General features: G+C 39.0%; 2 protein-coding genes and 1 non-coding gene across 9 annotated transcripts in view; 1 reads left to right on the forward strand and 2 right to left on the reverse strand.

Moving 5' to 3' along the window:
* The window catches only part of LOC109407223 (AF4/FMR2 family member lilli), a 312,632-nt gene that overhangs the window by 124,106 nt on the left and 171,341 nt on the right, over window positions 1-17,185 (forward strand). For all 7 annotated transcript variants that reach the window (XM_062850646.1, XM_019680218.3, XM_062850649.1 and 4 more), the window contains one exon: window positions 3,357-3,480. In XM_062850646.1, coding sequence (XP_062706630.1) covers window positions 3,357-3,480 — 124 coding nt within the window. The remainder of the gene's footprint in view (window positions 1-3,356; window positions 3,481-17,185) is intronic.
* On the reverse strand, window positions 1,769-1,841 carry Trnad-auc (transfer RNA aspartic acid (anticodon AUC)). The gene has a single exon. It is a non-coding gene; the product is annotated as a tRNA-Asp (tRNA).
* On the reverse strand, window positions 12,006-15,457 carry LOC134287775 (uncharacterized). The gene is made up of 2 exons (XM_062850641.1): window positions 15,209-15,457; window positions 12,006-15,122 (listed from the first exon to the last, which is right to left on the reverse strand). The coding sequence occupies exon 2, from the start codon at window positions 14,773-14,775 to the stop codon at window positions 13,006-13,008; it is 1,770 nt and encodes a 589-aa protein (XP_062706625.1). The 5' UTR covers window positions 14,776-15,122; window positions 15,209-15,457; the 3' UTR covers window positions 12,006-13,005.

Here is a 17,185-nt window from a genome sequence, read left to right on the forward strand (position 1 = left end):
CGTTGATGACCTTTCAATTCAAGATGCTTGTCATGTCAAATTGCCGGTCAAATTTGGGAAGGTGGACAAAGTGTTGAGGCAATCGCTCGCCCACGGCACATCGCGTATACCACTACGACTGTTCGAATTCATGCGGGCGTTGGAGTGTTTGAGAGATGGCAGTTTGGCAGAGGTTCACGTTGGTGCGCGGACTGCCGTTTGGTAAGCGTTAAGATTACTGTGCATTGCGTTAATATTACTGTGAAGATGATGCGACGCAGTTGGCTGATTGCAAAATTGTAGGCGTGGCGGATTGTGCTGTGAAGTTAACAGGAAGGCAAACGGTTCAACCCGTTTCTGGCTCTAGCTATGGCTATGATGTAAAATTAGACATACATAAGTTTCAGATACCTACAGAGAAAATGTAGAAATCAGATAGAAATTGAAGTCAGGACTTTCTGCATAAGAATCAGAAGTGATAGAAACTAAACCATCAAGCCCGTCTTAGGAGTTTCTGTTTCCACCTTACTTCCATCAAAAACACTTTCTTGCAATCGAGTTCCTTGCTGGGTGATGTCTCTTCAAGAAAATTGGTTGCGTCGTACGACTACATCCCCTGCCGCCTCTTACTCATACAGGAACGTGAAAAAGAAGAACAAACTTGCAAGCACTTGGTAGGAAGGAAATATTTGTATGCCAGTCACAGGCTGCTAGATAAAAGCGGCGAGTGAACAACAAGGAACGATCAGAGAACAGCTAGCAAACTCTTCTATAGATAGGTGCTCGGTAAAGGTTTTGAGCCCGGCGCTACTCCAGAACACCTAGCTCTAGCATACATTCAATATTCAAAAGCCCGCGCCGAGCCACTCACCCGCTAGACAAGTCCTCCATCGTTCTCTTACCTCTTACCTAGGGGTGCGGCGTGCCCAAAGCCCAGCCGGCAGTGAAGTCTGCCTTCCAGAGATAGATATACCAAGCGGCGGGGCGGGTAGCAACCTGGGAAATCAATTATGCATAAATTTATGACCAACGCCACACCGGCTGGCTGCCGATCGTCCGTCCTTCGGCTTCGAACTAGGACATCATCATCGTCGTCGTCGTGGTCGGGGGGTATGGGCATTGACTGATTGGGAAGTAAAAGTGCAAGAAGAAGGTCGTACAGACAAAAAAAAGTCGAAAAAAAAGGAACATTGAATGCGCAACACATAGGTACTGTCGGAAGAGGTCACCGCAAGCCAATTTGCCGCTGCAGGCAATGCAATCGCAATTCACTGAATCTAGGCACCTAGATTCAGTCAGAGTGTGGTGCACTTACTCGTAATAAGGTGGGGTTACACTGCCTGAGTAGACCGAACTCAATCGGGAAACCTTCGACGGTTGGACGGGGTTAGAGACTTCAAACACAATGCATGCCGTGTAGGTACAAAACCTACCTCTCTAAGGTCTTCTCTAGATGAAGCAGCACTCGTCGTCTTTTGATTTATATTTTATGCACCATTTAGTTGCGCGTCCTCTTCGCCTTACCGGGGGCCGCAGGGCAATCTTCTTTTTGCTGTGTTCGTTCAGGTCGGTAAGGGGTTAGTGGAGCGCAAAATATGGGTGCTGATATCTGCGTGCGACCCGAGTGAGGTGTGATGATTAGATGGATTTATCATGCTTAAGTAATTGCTGTTAATAGGCTTGGTAGCAAGTTAATTTTTAATGATTTGGTAAGTGGACGTGAAAACTTGAAGTACGCAAAGTACGTTTAATTGACAAATTGAGGGATACACTTGTGAAAAAATACTACTTGTTTTGGTGGGATTCGAACCCACGACTCCGTATCGATAGTGCGGCGCTTTAACCAACTAAACCACAGAACAAGTTACGATTCTGCGGGATAGAAAGTCAAACTGGATTCCAAGCACCACCCGAACCGGGATTTGGTAACTATTTCTGTAAAATTACTATCAGTATATTTTTAGGCATTTTTGCTCATTAGAATTATATGTAATAATAAATATAATAATAAATAATAGTAAAATACATTTTTGTAAGATAAATAAATAGTAGAAATTGACCCCTTCTCCCAGAAAGAATAATGTTTCCAGTAGTTCATGACAATCACCTTTATATCAGTGGTGATGGTCACAAAACGAGAATGGTAGATGGCATTTATTATCTCCTTCTTGTTTTCGCTTTGTTCTCTCATTCAACTCGGGACATCCGTTGCCTTGGCCGTCTGTCACTGCCAGCCAACCAAGAACGCATGCAACAGCAACAGTCAGTCAGTCAGTGCTAGTGGTAGCAACAATCGCAATCGTAATGGATATCAATTTACATCGCTTGGGTAACACAAACATCTAAAACTCGATCGGTGGCGGCAGTACGAAGACGGACGATAAAGAATTATGGAGGGTGCTTTTGCTGATTGCCGCCGGATGGTCCGGAGGAAGGTGGGAGTTTGCTTTTGTTGTTGCCACTACTGTACGACCTCGAAAGAACGTTGATTTAGCCTTCTGCAGAAATTGCAACCTGTGGGTTCTAGTGGCGTTTTGTATGTATGTATCACAAACACAACCTGCAGATGTTTGCCACCCTCCCTCTCGTGCTGGCGACAATGGCATATCATTAGAGTGGTTTCACCGGTAGCGGTGGTGGTTCTTGTGTGCTCCTCCTCATATGCTAAAGCACCGCAATATGGGAAATCGGTAATTTTGCGGGCATTGTAACCCGTTGTTACGAAGTTAGCTATCGTTGGTTTATGCATAACTTATGTCCCTGGACGAACGAACAACAGCGAAGAATGAAGCAATTGGGAATGATTGATTCTCTGGTGTGCAATAAATTGACGAATGAGTTGGATGGATAACTAATAGGTTAATAATGAGGAAACCATTTGCAGCCAGCGGGGATCCCATATTTATACTCAAATCAATGTTTCCGAATCCAAACATGCTATTTCAAATAAGTTAGCATGAGCATGAACAGATGGCCGTGCCATTCGTAGTCGTTGCTCCGTGACTGACCAGAACAATGAAAATTGCACCCTCGGGAATGTAAAACTTTCTAAGGCTTCGACGACGTCCACATGCTTTCATGTAGAAAGGGAAGGAATGTTAGTATGACGACATGACGTATCTTGTTACTAGAAACCATCATCTTTACATCTTCACAGCTATCATATATCCGTTTATTTATATCGAGCATTAAATAAATATCTTAACTTTAAGAAAATGTTTTACAAATTTTGTACACCATCTCTCACTCAAACAGCTCCTCACTTGTCATGTCCCACTTTCAAGTTTCACGCTGCATTTTAGCATTTGTACTACCAATTCGTCCAAACCAACAATTCTCACAGTTTTGTGTTTTCTTCCCTTCTCCCCGCATTCCAGGCACGATGAACAGGATAGCAGAATGGACCGCAGAGAACGTGACAAGCAGGCACGAGAACGGCAAATGCAGGCCGAACGTGACGTCGAACCAGCACTTCCGATATTCGCCGCTCCGGTCAAAGTGGTAAGTGTCTCCCACTCGGATTTCAGGATATCGTGAGATTTGCGAATATCTTTGCTAGTTGAGCCTCATTCGTATAATGATTGCAAGAGCATAAAGTGAACATTTCGTACTTGATGTCACAGCAAAAGGACATAAATCATCGAGATTCATTGCATTTTTTAGAATACATGCTACCGCTTTCCTGTAAGGTTGGACCGAATTCTTATGGCAAACATAGACCGTGCAATGCTCAGTATCGACCGTGGTCTAACTATTCGGAAATATTTTCGCTCTTCCATCTGTAGCATGTAAGCAGTTGGAATTGTTTTTCCCATAATGCTGCTTCAGAAGGGAAGGGTATAGTGTTCCGTGGAAAATGGAACTTTAAGTCTGTTCTCATACTGATAAAATTGTAATTAAAGGCGAAATTGGTAAAAAAGAAAACGCGTTCTGGGGGGATTCGAACCCACGACTCCGTATTCGCTTGACTGTCGCTTTAACCAACTAAGCCACAGAAAAAGTAACGATTCTGCGGAATAGAAAGCCAAACTGACTCCAAAGCCACACTATGAACACTTCTTTTTTCACAAACCCATCTCTCTTTCGGCTTAGATGCCAATTCACAACACACTCGCGTTTGTGCCGGCCCACTAACTACAAGTGAGAGCGAATTGTTTTTTTTTTATGAAGCCCAGACTTACTTTTGCACTCCGCATACCTAGCAGTCTGATTTCTGGCATTTAACAGATTTGCTGGTATGTCTGCAACATGCTGGAAAAACTTGTAATTAGAAGTCACAGAAATGTTGCTAATGGACAAATTGAGAGATGAAATTTGTTAAACAAATCGCGTTATGGTGTGATTCGAACCCACGGCTCCGTATTCGTTCTCATCTGTTATTATCTGTGCTCATGACTCTTCTTGTGATTGGCGTTAGATTAGTTACTGTAGACTTCGTAGATCAAAGCCGTTCCTGTTTCTTTTGGTAATCTTGTCCAGACTACTCTTGAGAACAAATTTTGGAAGTTAGCCTATCTTAAACAATAATACCAAAAGCATGAATGTTACTATTCCAGACCACGCCGCTACGTTGGGATAAAGGAAAGATATATTGATATGTATGTAACGAGAGGTTTCGACTTAGTGAAGCCGTACATACTATACAGGGAGTGAAAAGCTGAGAGAGGTCAAGGATTCACTTAAGAAGCTGGAAATGAATCTTGGGCATATATTATTTGATTGCTTAAAATTTTATCTTTTGAATGTCGGCATCCAAAGATAAAACTGTATACATAATCGGGGGATTCACTTAACAGCGTCAACTGATTAAACTGATTAAACGTCGCGATCACCAAGGCAATCTTTGATTATTTAATTCGCGAAATCATGAAACATTTCAAATAAGCAGAAAATCATGACTTACGCAGCAATTTCATCTGTTTAGTGAGTACCCCTAATGTACATAATTATGTTTCTACTCAGTAAGAGGCATAAGCAGAACCAATCCCTACAAGGCCATCGATACGTTTCAATTTACTTTTCGACAAAGTCACGTCGTGTCTAGAAGTTTGTTTTCTAGAAACATGATGATTGTAGACAAGCACACATGATCGAGGCATGACATCTATGTTAGCCTTTTTTAACCCTCTAATACCCAAATTTTTGATTTTGATCTAAATATCATTTTTCGTCATCTAAAATCGATTTAAACATGTTTTGGAAGATGATTCTTTTTAATTCTCGATTTCGTCAATTTCAGTTTTTGATTTTTCTAATTTTTATTTTTGAACATCCCCACACTTTTATATTTTTCCTGGAAGCCCATTCGGGCAACGGATTTTTGAGATGAAAACATTTTGAGATTTTATGATTATTGTTGGAATATTATTATTTTAAATTTTTTTCACATAAAATTTTATTTTCCGTGTAATTTTAAGGAAAATAATTTTAGAGTGTATTCGATTCCCTTAAACTATTAAACAAGGATAGAATGATTTGGGAAAAATTTAAAATATGTCAATTGTAGCGATTTAATACAAAATAAACAAAGACTTCTAAAAGGTGACTAAAACATCAATTTTTCAATGATTTTTAAAAAAATGTAAATACGCTTCAAAATACACCAAAAACTATTTTGAGATATACAGAACAGCCCTAAATATCAGTGAAAAATATAAAAAGTTTGATTTTCCACGAAACAAAAATTACAAAAATGCTCAAACTATACCCCGTCTAAAGGCGGGATTGGGTATTAGAGGGTTAACTTTACTTACACCTTATTTAGCCCGATGCTAGCGGAGCTACCTATTCACACTTTGTTAGCTTTTTGGAAGTGGAATTCAATTCCAGGTGCTCGGCTTTTAAACCACGTTATTTTTAATGAAAGTAAAAACACTGGGTTTACCAGGTTACCTGGATAGAAGTTCCCTTTACAACAGTATGGTTCTTGGATTATCGATAACCATAATAGATGGAGCCAGGGCGTAACTAACGCGTTAAATTACGCATTTGAAAACATGCATTTGACGTTGCCTATAATGTTGCGTCCCCCGCCACGCAACAGACAGTAGCTAATTCTGGGCCCTTCACAGACTTCACAAATCTTATAAGCTGAAAGAGAGATGGAATTGTTAATAAAATAGTAGTGTTCATGCTGTGGACTCGAAATCAGTTTGGCTTTCTATTCTGCAGAATCGTTACCTGCTATGTGGCTTAGTTGGTTAAAGCTCTGGTCTAGCGGATACGGACTTATGGGTTCAAAGCCCACTAGAATGCGATTTTTTTTTTCAAGTTAGCAGGGAACAGTTCTCTAACTACGCACTCTACCTTTCCAAACTCCCCAAGCTCGGACACTAGAATACAATTTAAACACATGTTATGCTAAAAGCAAAAAAAAATGGGATTTCTTAATGAGTTCCTCTAGGGTAACCTTCAGAAATTCTTCCAGGTATTTCTTCAGGACTTCTTCAGAGATTCCTTCAGGAATTCCTCAAAGGACTTCTCCAGGAATTTCTCCATGGACGTCTTGCAGGGTTCCGATAGTGATTGTTCCAAGAAATGATTCAGGAATTCCTCCCACGATTCCTTCAGTAATGGTCAGAGATACTGCTGGAAGGATGCATCGATAAATTCCTGCAGGAATTTTCCCATAGCTTCCTTCAAGGATTCCAATATGGTTTCCCCCAGAGATTCCTTCAAGAACTCCTCTAGATATTTTACCAGACATTACTCCTGGAATTTTCCTGGGATATCTTAAGAGCTTCCTCCAGTGGTTATTCCAATACTTTTTTTCGAGGATTCCTTCAGGTATTTGTGCAGGTATTCTTTCAAAGCTTTCTTCATGGGTTTCCCCGTATATTCCTTCAAAATTTGTGCTAGAGTTTCTTCCAATAATTCCATTTGTAATTATATGAAGTATTTCTGCAGGAATTTTTTCCAGCATTTTTTTTAAAGAAAATTTAACCATATATTATTCAAAATGCTTCCCGGAGTTCTTTAAACATTTTGTATAAAAAATCTTTTAAGAGTCCATCAAAGGATTGCTTAAAAAAGTCGTCCAAAAATGATTGTAGACATGTAGCTTAAGACTTTTCCAGAGATTCCTACAGAAATGCTTTCAAGAATTCATTAAAAAAGCTCTCCTTGAATTTCCTAAAGAATTCCTCATGGGACTGCTTCTGGAATCCTCATGGTGTTTCTTTAGGAATTCCTCCTAGAAATCTCTTAGGGATTTATTCAGGAAATTCATCCTGTTATTATTTCAGAAATAACTGCAGGTGTTATTTTAGGAATTGCCCTAGGGGTTCCTCTAGGAACTCTTCTTGGAATTCCTCCTGGAATCCTTTCAGATACTCCTTCCGGAATTATTCTAGGATTTATTCCAGGAATTGTTTAGGGACTCGCTTAGGAATTCCTCTTGGGGTTTCTTCTGAAATTCCTCCTGGATTTTTATCAGCAACTGCCACAGGGATTCCCCATGAACTCTTTTTTTCTTTTTTTTTCCTTCAGCATTTCTCCAAGAATTATTTCTGAAACTTCTTCAGTACTTTTTGGAATTTCTTCATAAACTCCTCCTTGAATTCCTCCAGGAATTCTTCCAGGGTTTTGGGAATTCCTTCAGGGTTGCGTTTAAGAATACCTCCAAGGATTCCTTCTTGAATTCCTGCAGGGACTCCTTCAGGAATTCCTCTAGTCTAGAGATTCCTCCAGGGATTCCTACACGAAATCATCAAGATATTTCTCTAGGGATTCCTCCAGGAATCACTACAGGAATTCCTCCGGGCATTCTTCCAGGCATTTCTTCAGGCATTCCTCCAGGAATTTGCCAAGGACTCCCCCACGAATTCCTCCAACAATTACCCCAGAAATTTCTCCAAGAATTCATCCAGGAATTCACACAGAAACTTCTTCAGAAATTTCTACAACAATTCCTCCAGCAATGTCTCCAGAAATCCTTCAGGGATTTTTTTCAGAAATTCTTCCACGATTTCTTTCAGGATTTCCTCCAGGAATTTTTCCAGGGATTCCTCCCGGAATTTATCCAAAAATTTCTCCTTTAGGAATGAAATTCCTCACTGCATTCCTCCAGGAATTTCTTCATGCATTCTTTTTGGAATTCCTATAGAGATACCCCCAGGAACTCCTCCAATAATTCCTCTAGGCATTCTCTCAGAGATTCTTCCAGGAATTATTTTAGGGATTCCTCCATGAATTCCCCTGGAATTCCTCCAGGAGTTCCTCCAAAGATTCCTCTAAGGATTCCTCTAAAGATTCTCCCAAGAATTGCTTCAGGGATTTCTCCAAGATTTTTTCCAGGGATTCCTCCGGGAATTTATCCAGGAATTCTTCTAGGCCCTAGGGATTCCTCCATGCATTCCTCCAGCAATTTCTCCAGGAAAATCTCCATGCATTATTTCAAGAATTCCTTTAGACGTTCCTCCAGACATTCTTCCATAAATTCCTGAAGATCTTCCTCCAGTAATTTCTTCAGGTTCTTCTCCAGGAATGTCTCCTGGAATTCCCCTAGGGATTCCCCCAAGGGTTCTTCCAGACATTCCTCAAAGGTTTGCTTCAGGGATTCCTCCATGAATTCCTTTAAAGATTTCTCCGCGAAATTATCCAGGAATTTCACCAAGGCTCCTCCAGAAATTTCACCAAGGATTCCGCCAGAAATAACTAGAAGAATTCCTCCAGGATGTTCTCAAGAAATTTCTTCGGAAATTTATCCAGGCATTTCTCACAGAATTCTTCTGATGATTCATCCAGGAATTTCTCCAATAATGCATTCAGGGATTTTCTAGGAATTCCTTCAGGCATTCCTCCTGGTATATCTCCAGAAACTCCTCCAGGGATTTCTCCAAGAATTCCTTTAGGGATTTCTCTGAGAATTCCTTCGGGGTTTCCTCTTGGAATTCCTCCTGGGATTGCGCCAGGAATTTGTCCAGAAGTTCTTCAAAGCATTCCTCTAGGTTTTCATCCAGCAATTAATTCAGGGATTCCTCCAAGATATCCTCCAGCGATTTCTCCAAGAATTCCAGGGACTCCTCCAGGAATACTTCCAGAAATTCCTCCAGGGTTTCATTCCAAAATTCCTCTAGGAATTCCTCCAGGAATTCTTCAACAGGTTTCTTCAGAAATATATGCAGGAATTCCTCCGGAAATTCCAGTAAGGATTTCTCAAAGAATTCATCTAGAAACTCCTGTTGAAATTCCTCCTGGAATTTCGCAAGCAGTTTCTTCAAGAATTTCTCCAGGAATTTCACCAGCAACTCCTACAGCGATTCCTCTTAGAATACATCTAGAAATTTCCCCAGGAATTCTTCCAGAAATTTCCAAGAATGCCTTTAGGGATTTCACTTGATCCCTTGTAATTTAATTCGGTAAGGTCTCTGTAAGATCAAGCGCGGCTCTCACTCCGGAGGCTAGTGTTCAAATCTCATTCAAGATTATTTTTTATTAATACTTTTTTTTCTAAGTTGTTGTTACAAATAGATCGTTTTTAATCGCAACCAATTTTCACCTCCGTCAGCAGATAGATTCACCCTTTAGGGTGGATGCACTCAGCCCATATTTTCTCCCTGTATATTGCACATCGCACGCGAAAAGATGCGCACAACTCTGCCTCTAACGATGACACGGATGAAAGAAACAAGCCAAAGCAAAAGGAAACTATGACCAAATGCAAGAGTTTTGTTCATCGTTCGGCTCGAGTGACTGCTCCTTCCGTTACACTCACCACCGGTCCTTGCCCCAAATCCCCTACATACTCTAGTCAGACAGGGCAAGAACGTTCGCAAGAAAGTAGTAATCCACTTGTTGGATCGGCAGCGTTGGATGGAAGTTGGTTGAAGTTCTTGGTCCCGAAGTGGCCGGGGGGTTGGGGTGGATTGTGGATTCATGTTTCTTGCGCTGCATCTCTGTTCTGGTGGTTCTTTTTCTTGGACTTGCTTGCAGTTGCAGACTTCAATAGATGACTGTGTGCATTGCGGATAGGTTGGGGGACTGTGTGCCGAAGAATATCGACACACGAAGGATATGCGGGTGACATTGTCGGATTTATCGATTGATGGCAGTAGCGCCAGCGGGGTGGCGAACTTGTAGTTGGTCACAGGAATAGAGTGATTATAGTTGTTTGATGAAAGTTTCAAGATGGTTGGGAAAGAGGTGGGAATTATATTTGAATTTGGAAAGTTTGTTACTTTCTGGAAGTGAGTTGAGGAAGGTTAGCAGACGGGAGGGGATATGGGTTAGCAGGGTTCATTAGAAGTTATGCGGTCTATCGCTATCATAATGAAAAACTACCGGAGAAGAAAGTTTTCCATATTCCGCCTAGATTAAGGAGCAAGTTTTTAAATATTGGCTTTTCAAAATTGAAATTTGTACTACACAAGGGCTTGACTTCATAAGTTTGCAAACCAAGCCAACAATATGACTTTTGAGCTTCAAGATTGTTAGGATAATCGAGGCAGGAATATCAATTAGGAATGGCAAATCGTTTGAGGTCCGTTCCAAAAAAAAAACTTGTTCGTTCGGGTTCCTATAATAGTTTTGTATTAGTATCAGGATTTAATAATGATTTTCAGTACATACACCGATTTCGGTGACATATTCATCATCCCATTTCCTACCACCATTGTCATCAAGTGGAAATTGAATTTCTCTTCCATCGAACACGTCACTTAAAGTGAATCGGCACATTTTCGCACGCGGAAAGGCAATTCTTCGAACGAATCTCCCCCTCCTTCCCTTCACAATCGTTTATTTTTCCTCGGGTCTCGGAGAGCTTCCGAGAATGTGTTTCCGCCGCAATTCTGTCGAGAAAATGGCACAAACGAATTGAGCTGAGAACGTTGTACACGACCGGCGGCGTAGGAGGAGGCGGAGGAGATTAGTGCGAACGGGACGAACCTGTCCGGGAAGGTGATGGCGCGGAGGCTGGTTAGTTTACAATATCGTAATCTCCTCGTCGACGAGTCGTACCTAGTTGTTCATGTAGAGCAGCGATAACGATGCCGCCGGAGAGGAAGTTTTTCGCTGACGACGACGACACTCTGTTGTGTAGCTGTCCCACACGGATTCAGGCTCACAACGATATACTCCTGCTGCCGGCCGTGACGTTAGTCATCGGCTTGGGGCGCATTCGGTATCTGAAAAGTGCATTGCGCAGGGCGTTAGGGTGGTTCAATGGTATTGATTTGTTAGGCCATTGTACCATACATAATCCGAAGCAACTTTGAGAGCTAAGAAAATCTGTTCTGTTTTACTCTAAGAAATAGTAAAGTGCGACACAAGTTAATCTCTTGCAGGAATTCTTGGAGGGATTTCTGTACGAATTGCTAAAGGAATCTCCTGAGGAACTCCTGGAAAAATCTCTAGAGGAATTTCTGGAGGAATCTCTAGATAAATTCCTGGAGGAATTTTTAGAGAAATCCCCGCAGGAATTCCCAGAAAAATCCCTGGAAAATTGTTTAGAGGAATTCCTGAAGAAACTAATGGACGAATCTCTTAAGGTATTCGTAGAAAAATACCATAAATAATTCTTGAAGAATTCGCAAATGGAATTCTTTGAAAAAATTTAGAGGAATCCTTAGAAGAGTTCCTGAAGAAACTCCTGAAGGAATCCCGACAGAAATTTCAAGAGAAATCCAACAGTCCCTGAAGGAAGTACTGAATTAATTCCTGAAGGAGTTCCTTAAAGAATGTAAGCAGGAATTCCTGAAGGAATCTTGGGAAAAGTCCCTGCAAGGCTCTTTGGAGGAATTTTAAAAATATGTTGTTCCAGAAAGAAACACTGAAGGAATTCCCGAGTTATGCTCTGCAAAAAAATTTGGAGGAATCCATGGTGGAATCCCTGGAGGATATCCTAGAGAATGCCGCTAGGGATTAACGGAGGTGTCTCTAGAAGAATTCCTGGAGGAATATCTGGAGGATTCTCAAGAGGCATTTCTGAAGTGATTCCTGGAATAATTCCTAGAGCAACCTCTGAAGAAATCCCTAGAGAAAGTTCTAAAGGAATCCCAGGAGTAATTCCTGAAGCAATTGCAGATGAGCGATTCCACGAACAAGTGGGAAATTTTTCCAGTTTTTATTTTTTGTATTTTTTGATTTGCATGGAACCTTGCATACAAGTTTTTGGGGAACAAAAACGCCGTTTTGCATACTTGGTTCGCCATTTTTAATCTAGCCTTACTTATGAGAAGGGCCTATGAAAAATGCACATGATATCTTCAAAAAATTGTATCTCGAAAACGGTTTTTCCGATCGGTTTGGTGTCTTCGGCGAAGTTTTAGACAATTGTTGGTGCTATATGGAGAAAATATGCACGGTAAAAAAATATGTTTGGTTTTTGTGATTTGAACTAAAATATAGTTTTTCCCTCAAAAGTGACATGTCAATATTTTTTTTATTATCCTTATGTTATAGCTGACTGAAAATGCTACCTAGTGCAAAGTGGGTTGTTCTGGAGAAAAATAGGTTACAATGAAAAAAAAATGTTTTAAAAAATTACGGTTTTCAAAAAAAGCTTTTAAGTAAAGTCAAAAAAGTTTGTCGCCCTTATTTTATGAAAGTACATCAAATTTGCAAGAAAAAAGTACTTCGGTAACATTTTTCTAAGATGCACCGTTTAGAAGATATTACTAATTTAATATTGATTTTTTTGATAACTTAATAAGTTTTAGCCCTTTTCGAATGTACTCCGTGTTTCTCCAGTTTCAAAAGTATTTTTTTCGGAAAGATTGGAAAATTTTGAGTTAAAATGACACTGACAGCTTAAAGATTTGAGTGAAATTCTCTGCCTTAAAAGTATTTTGAAAAACAAGTTACAAAATCCCACTATCAGGAACAATGATTTCTTCCAGTGGTTTTTGGTGTATTGTGTTGAAAATATGCATTCAACTCTTGCATATCGCAAGCTCCTCAATTAGCAAGATTCAAAAGAGCGAATAAGGCTTATTTTTAAGGGGTGGTATTTGTGCGCAATAAAAAATAACATTATACTTTGTACATCAGTTTATTTTTATTCCTGTATTTTTATCAAATTATTGTTTACACAACTTTCTTAACAATATCGAATCTTTTGGCATCATTGTCAGGGCAGTTTGAATAAAGCTTTGCCTTTATTGTATTTTCTGATAGAGGAAGAAATGAGTGGAATTTTTGAGTTCCTTGAATTGTTTTTGCATTATTATATTGATTATTTAGCTGCAAAGACATATTTTCGTATTCTTCTGTAGTAGAATAACAAAATGACAACTTTGTAAGTTCTTCTTCTTTTCGTTTGTTTGCCCAATTAAACAACTCTCTTGCAGTCTTTATCGGGTGTTCGCGTTCTTTGGCTAAACTTGCTCTGGTAGCCATGCGTTTTATCGTACCTCCAATAGCATCGCATGGACCTTTTCCGTGCGATGTTGCGAAGAAATGCCATTCAGCGTCAATACCATACTTTGACTTAAACTTACAAAGGCTAGAAAAGTTTTTTCGGTTTTTATACTGTGAAGCAGCACCATCTGACATAAAATAATTTTTTTTCATGTTTTTATTTTGATCAATTTGTAAAAAGTTCATCATTTTATCAATAAACAAATTAACAGCGACTGAATCATGTCTTAGTTCTTCTGAAATTATAATGAAGCTAAAATGTTTAATTTGCCTATTTTCAGTATAATATATTACGAAAGGATGGATTGTGGCCTGTTGCACGTTCCAATGGTGTGATTGAACTTCATCCTGCAAAACGAAGCTGTAATTTTCAGAAAAGTCACAAATAGCCAAAAATTCACCATCTTGCAAGTTTTGTTTTGTAGTTTTCAAAAAATTGGATTGTTCGGTTTTTACAAAATCATGCGGAATCAAACTTTCTAATTTTGAGCTGAAAAATGTAACAAAGTCATCGGTTTGCTTTACAATAGTTTCTAAATCACATCTGACAGTGGTAACCCATTGTTCGAATGAAAGCTTTTCAACAAAGTTTTCTTCCAGTTGTTTCAATAAACTGTCTTCTAAAACTGAGGTATCTGGGCAGTTTTTACATCTTCGTAGATGGCAATGAGTTGTCTTATTTTCGCAAAGTAATCTATTCGTTAATGTTTTTAGATCATTCAAGACATTGTATTTTTTTAAGCTATGTAGAATTAAATTGACATTTTCATGCGTAGTGCAAACGCAAACATTATGTGTTCCTGTGATAGTCAATAGTTTACATTGCCTTGGCCGGAGGCTTGCAAATGATGAAAACCCTATTTTTACATTGACGTACACTTCATTAAAGCGATTAAAAGCTTCTCTTAATGTCATCATTAACAATCTTTTCTGAACAGCTAATCTCTTATTTCCTGTCTTTACGCTAACAAAATCTCTTTGGCCTGGCATTGCACGGCTTATATCATCGTCCTCAAAAAAATTCAAAACCAGTTCTTTTGTTTCATTACTCAAAGCTTTTCCAGAGCTTGAACTTTGAGATGAATCTAATACATTATTTTTTTCCTTTCTTGCATCTGATGCCATATTTCTACTAGTTTTAAATTCGTCTACAATTTTTTGTACTGACCATGATTTTGGTAACAATGATAAAATTGATAGTTTTTCTTGCCTTGTGGCTGAATTTAAAAATTTAATTTTCATATTTTCTATGACTTCATTAAACTCGTTTGCTTTTTCTGTTTTAGCGTCTAATTTAAAAAGATTTCTTCGTACACCTTCGACGATTTCAGCGCACTTTTTTTCAGGATAGTGAACATTTTTAACCTTACCTAAATCTATAGGCGAAACACGAATAGCTGCTATTCCTCGGTTGAATATTTCGACGTCTACAGGCATCGTGAAGTCTTCATTTGATTGAATTGTGCTTAGCGTTGACGCTGATGGTATCGTGACCAAACTTTAATAGCTTTGTGAATCAGGTACAACAGATATAGTCTGAACAGTTGGCATCCTTGAGCCACCGGCTACGCTTTGTTCTTCGTTTTGGGTGAGGTGAGCTCTTGAATCAATATGTAGACGGCAAGACGAACAAATACGAAAATCCTTGGTGTTCAGTGTGGATACCTTGGAAAATCCAATTGACTTTAGTTTTTGGATGATACCATCCGTGAGATATCGCAGCTCTTTCGAACACTGAATGTCTTTGAATGGACGAATACATCTGATTTTACTCATTTTGTAATCTGTAACATAGAAAATATTTTCCAATTGTTAGTTTTGAACGAAAATATCACAACACATATAATTAAAATGTGTATTTAAAACTTACCTTTGCACCAAAACGTGTTACACTTTCCTTTACAATTATTATGTTATCAAACAACACTGGATCTAGTTCAAAAACACTGGATTATTAGCTGAAATTACTATGAAATCACTATGCTTCTAGCAACCTTTCTGCATTTACTGTTTGGTTTTCCCTAGTAGATACTGGATGAATTCAGAACCGAGTCAGACATTATTATACAGCTCACGGGTATAAATCATAGAATGCTGGGTAAAGACTGCTGGAAGATAGGTAGAGCTGAACGCTCAGGTATCGTCAGGTACGAGTTTGGAGAGTTGGAGCGAGGTAGATTTGCTGGCGTAGGGGGATTAGGGGCATAATGGACACCCGGGGCGAAATGGACACCCCTGTTTTTGCCGAAACCGTTGACTTTTATGTAAAACTTTTAATGCAAAAGTGTAAAGGAACATGTCATTGTTCTGTTTTTCAAAAGTACCATTTATATTCCTTCAAAATAACCAAAATATCATTGAAATTGAAGTTTGTTTTTCATATGGTGGATTTCTTATAATTTCGAAGCAGCAGCAAATAAGGTATTACGAGTGATTGAGTGTGTCCACCATAAAAACAAGTAAATTGTTAGCTTATCTACATGTATACGTAGATTTAGCAATGGATGAAGTATTATATTTTTGATCAGAACACACTGAAAATAGCAATTTCAATGTGGTAGTCTATTCGGGGCGAAATGAATACTGGCAATTATGAATGAATGTACGCGCGTTGCATACTGTTAGGCGTTTTAGAGAGTTTGAAAAAAATCAAACCAATTATTTTAGCCTAGAATTTATTTAATTAACTTTGAAGTTATGTAAACTCGTCTAAGATGGAGTATTATATCTGTGATATTGATCTCCGTGGGCAAATTACTTAACTGGTCGATATTCTCAAAGATACAGCATACAATATGCAGGGGTGTCCATTATGCCCCGATGGGTGTCCATTTCGCCCCGTACCTTTCCTGTCAGCCCCAAAAAACACACGGTTTTCAATTCATTATTTCTTCACAATAATGACATTCTACCAGCTGTTAATGATTGAAATACGTAGGAAACAACTTAAAGTTGTAAGCCAACTGATAATATGTTAAGTTTTTGTCTGTTATACAGGCCTAACATACTCATTTGCTTAAGGTGTCCATTATGCCCCTAATACCCCTAGGTATATTGTTATTGAAGAAGATTGTAAATTGTATATACCTGGAATGAATAAAGAGTGCGGCGGTTGTTGATTGAGGTATCAGTCGGCAGCCGTCTAGTTTGATGGAAGGTGACTAATATTATACTAATATTATACCAGTTTTAATCAAAATTGGCTGAAATCTTGCGAAAAGCTGGAATTATACTAATGTCATCGTGTCAGACTACGTTGATTTGATCCACTTTTTTGTTTATTGATCTTTGTTCTGCCGCTTGTGTTGTGTGTAAGAGGTAGCGGTCGCGTTCGAATGAAATAAAGCAAGCTGACACCCGACCGCGACAACGAAACGAAGGCAGTGAAAAGTGTCGAATGTTTACAAGCCTGGGCCAGCGTGGCCATGGTGGACTAGTTCCAACAAAGACCATGCTTACAATCACCAACTGTACGTAGTACAGCTAACTGGTATCTAATTACCTGTATCTAATACTTATTAGCACGTTTTCAGCAGAAGGCAATAAAAACCACTGGAAGAAATCATTGTTCTTGATAGTGGGATTTTGTAACTTGTTTCAAAATACTTCTAAGGCAGAGAATTTCACTCAAATCTTTAAGCTGTCAGTGTCATTTTAACTCAAAATTTTCCAATCTTTCCGAAAAAAATACTTTTGAAACTGGAGAAACACGGAGTACATCCGAAAAGGGCTAAAACTTATTAAGTTATCAAAAAAATCAATATTAAATTAGTAATATCTTCTAAACGGTGCATCTTAGAAAAATGTTACCGAAGTACTTTTTTCTTGCAAATTTGATGTACTTTCA

Source organism: Aedes albopictus, chromosome 2 (genome assembly GCF_035046485.1).
Source record: "Aedes albopictus strain Foshan chromosome 2, AalbF5, whole genome shotgun sequence".
Classification (NCBI taxonomy): domain Eukaryota; kingdom Metazoa; phylum Arthropoda; class Insecta; order Diptera; family Culicidae; genus Aedes; species Aedes albopictus.

What these genes read in the sequence shown, in the direction of transcription:
- LOC134287775 (XM_062850641.1), bottom strand. Translation starts at nt 14,775, where the DNA reads ATGCCTGTAGACGTCGAAATATTCAACCGAGGAATAGCAGCTATTCGT.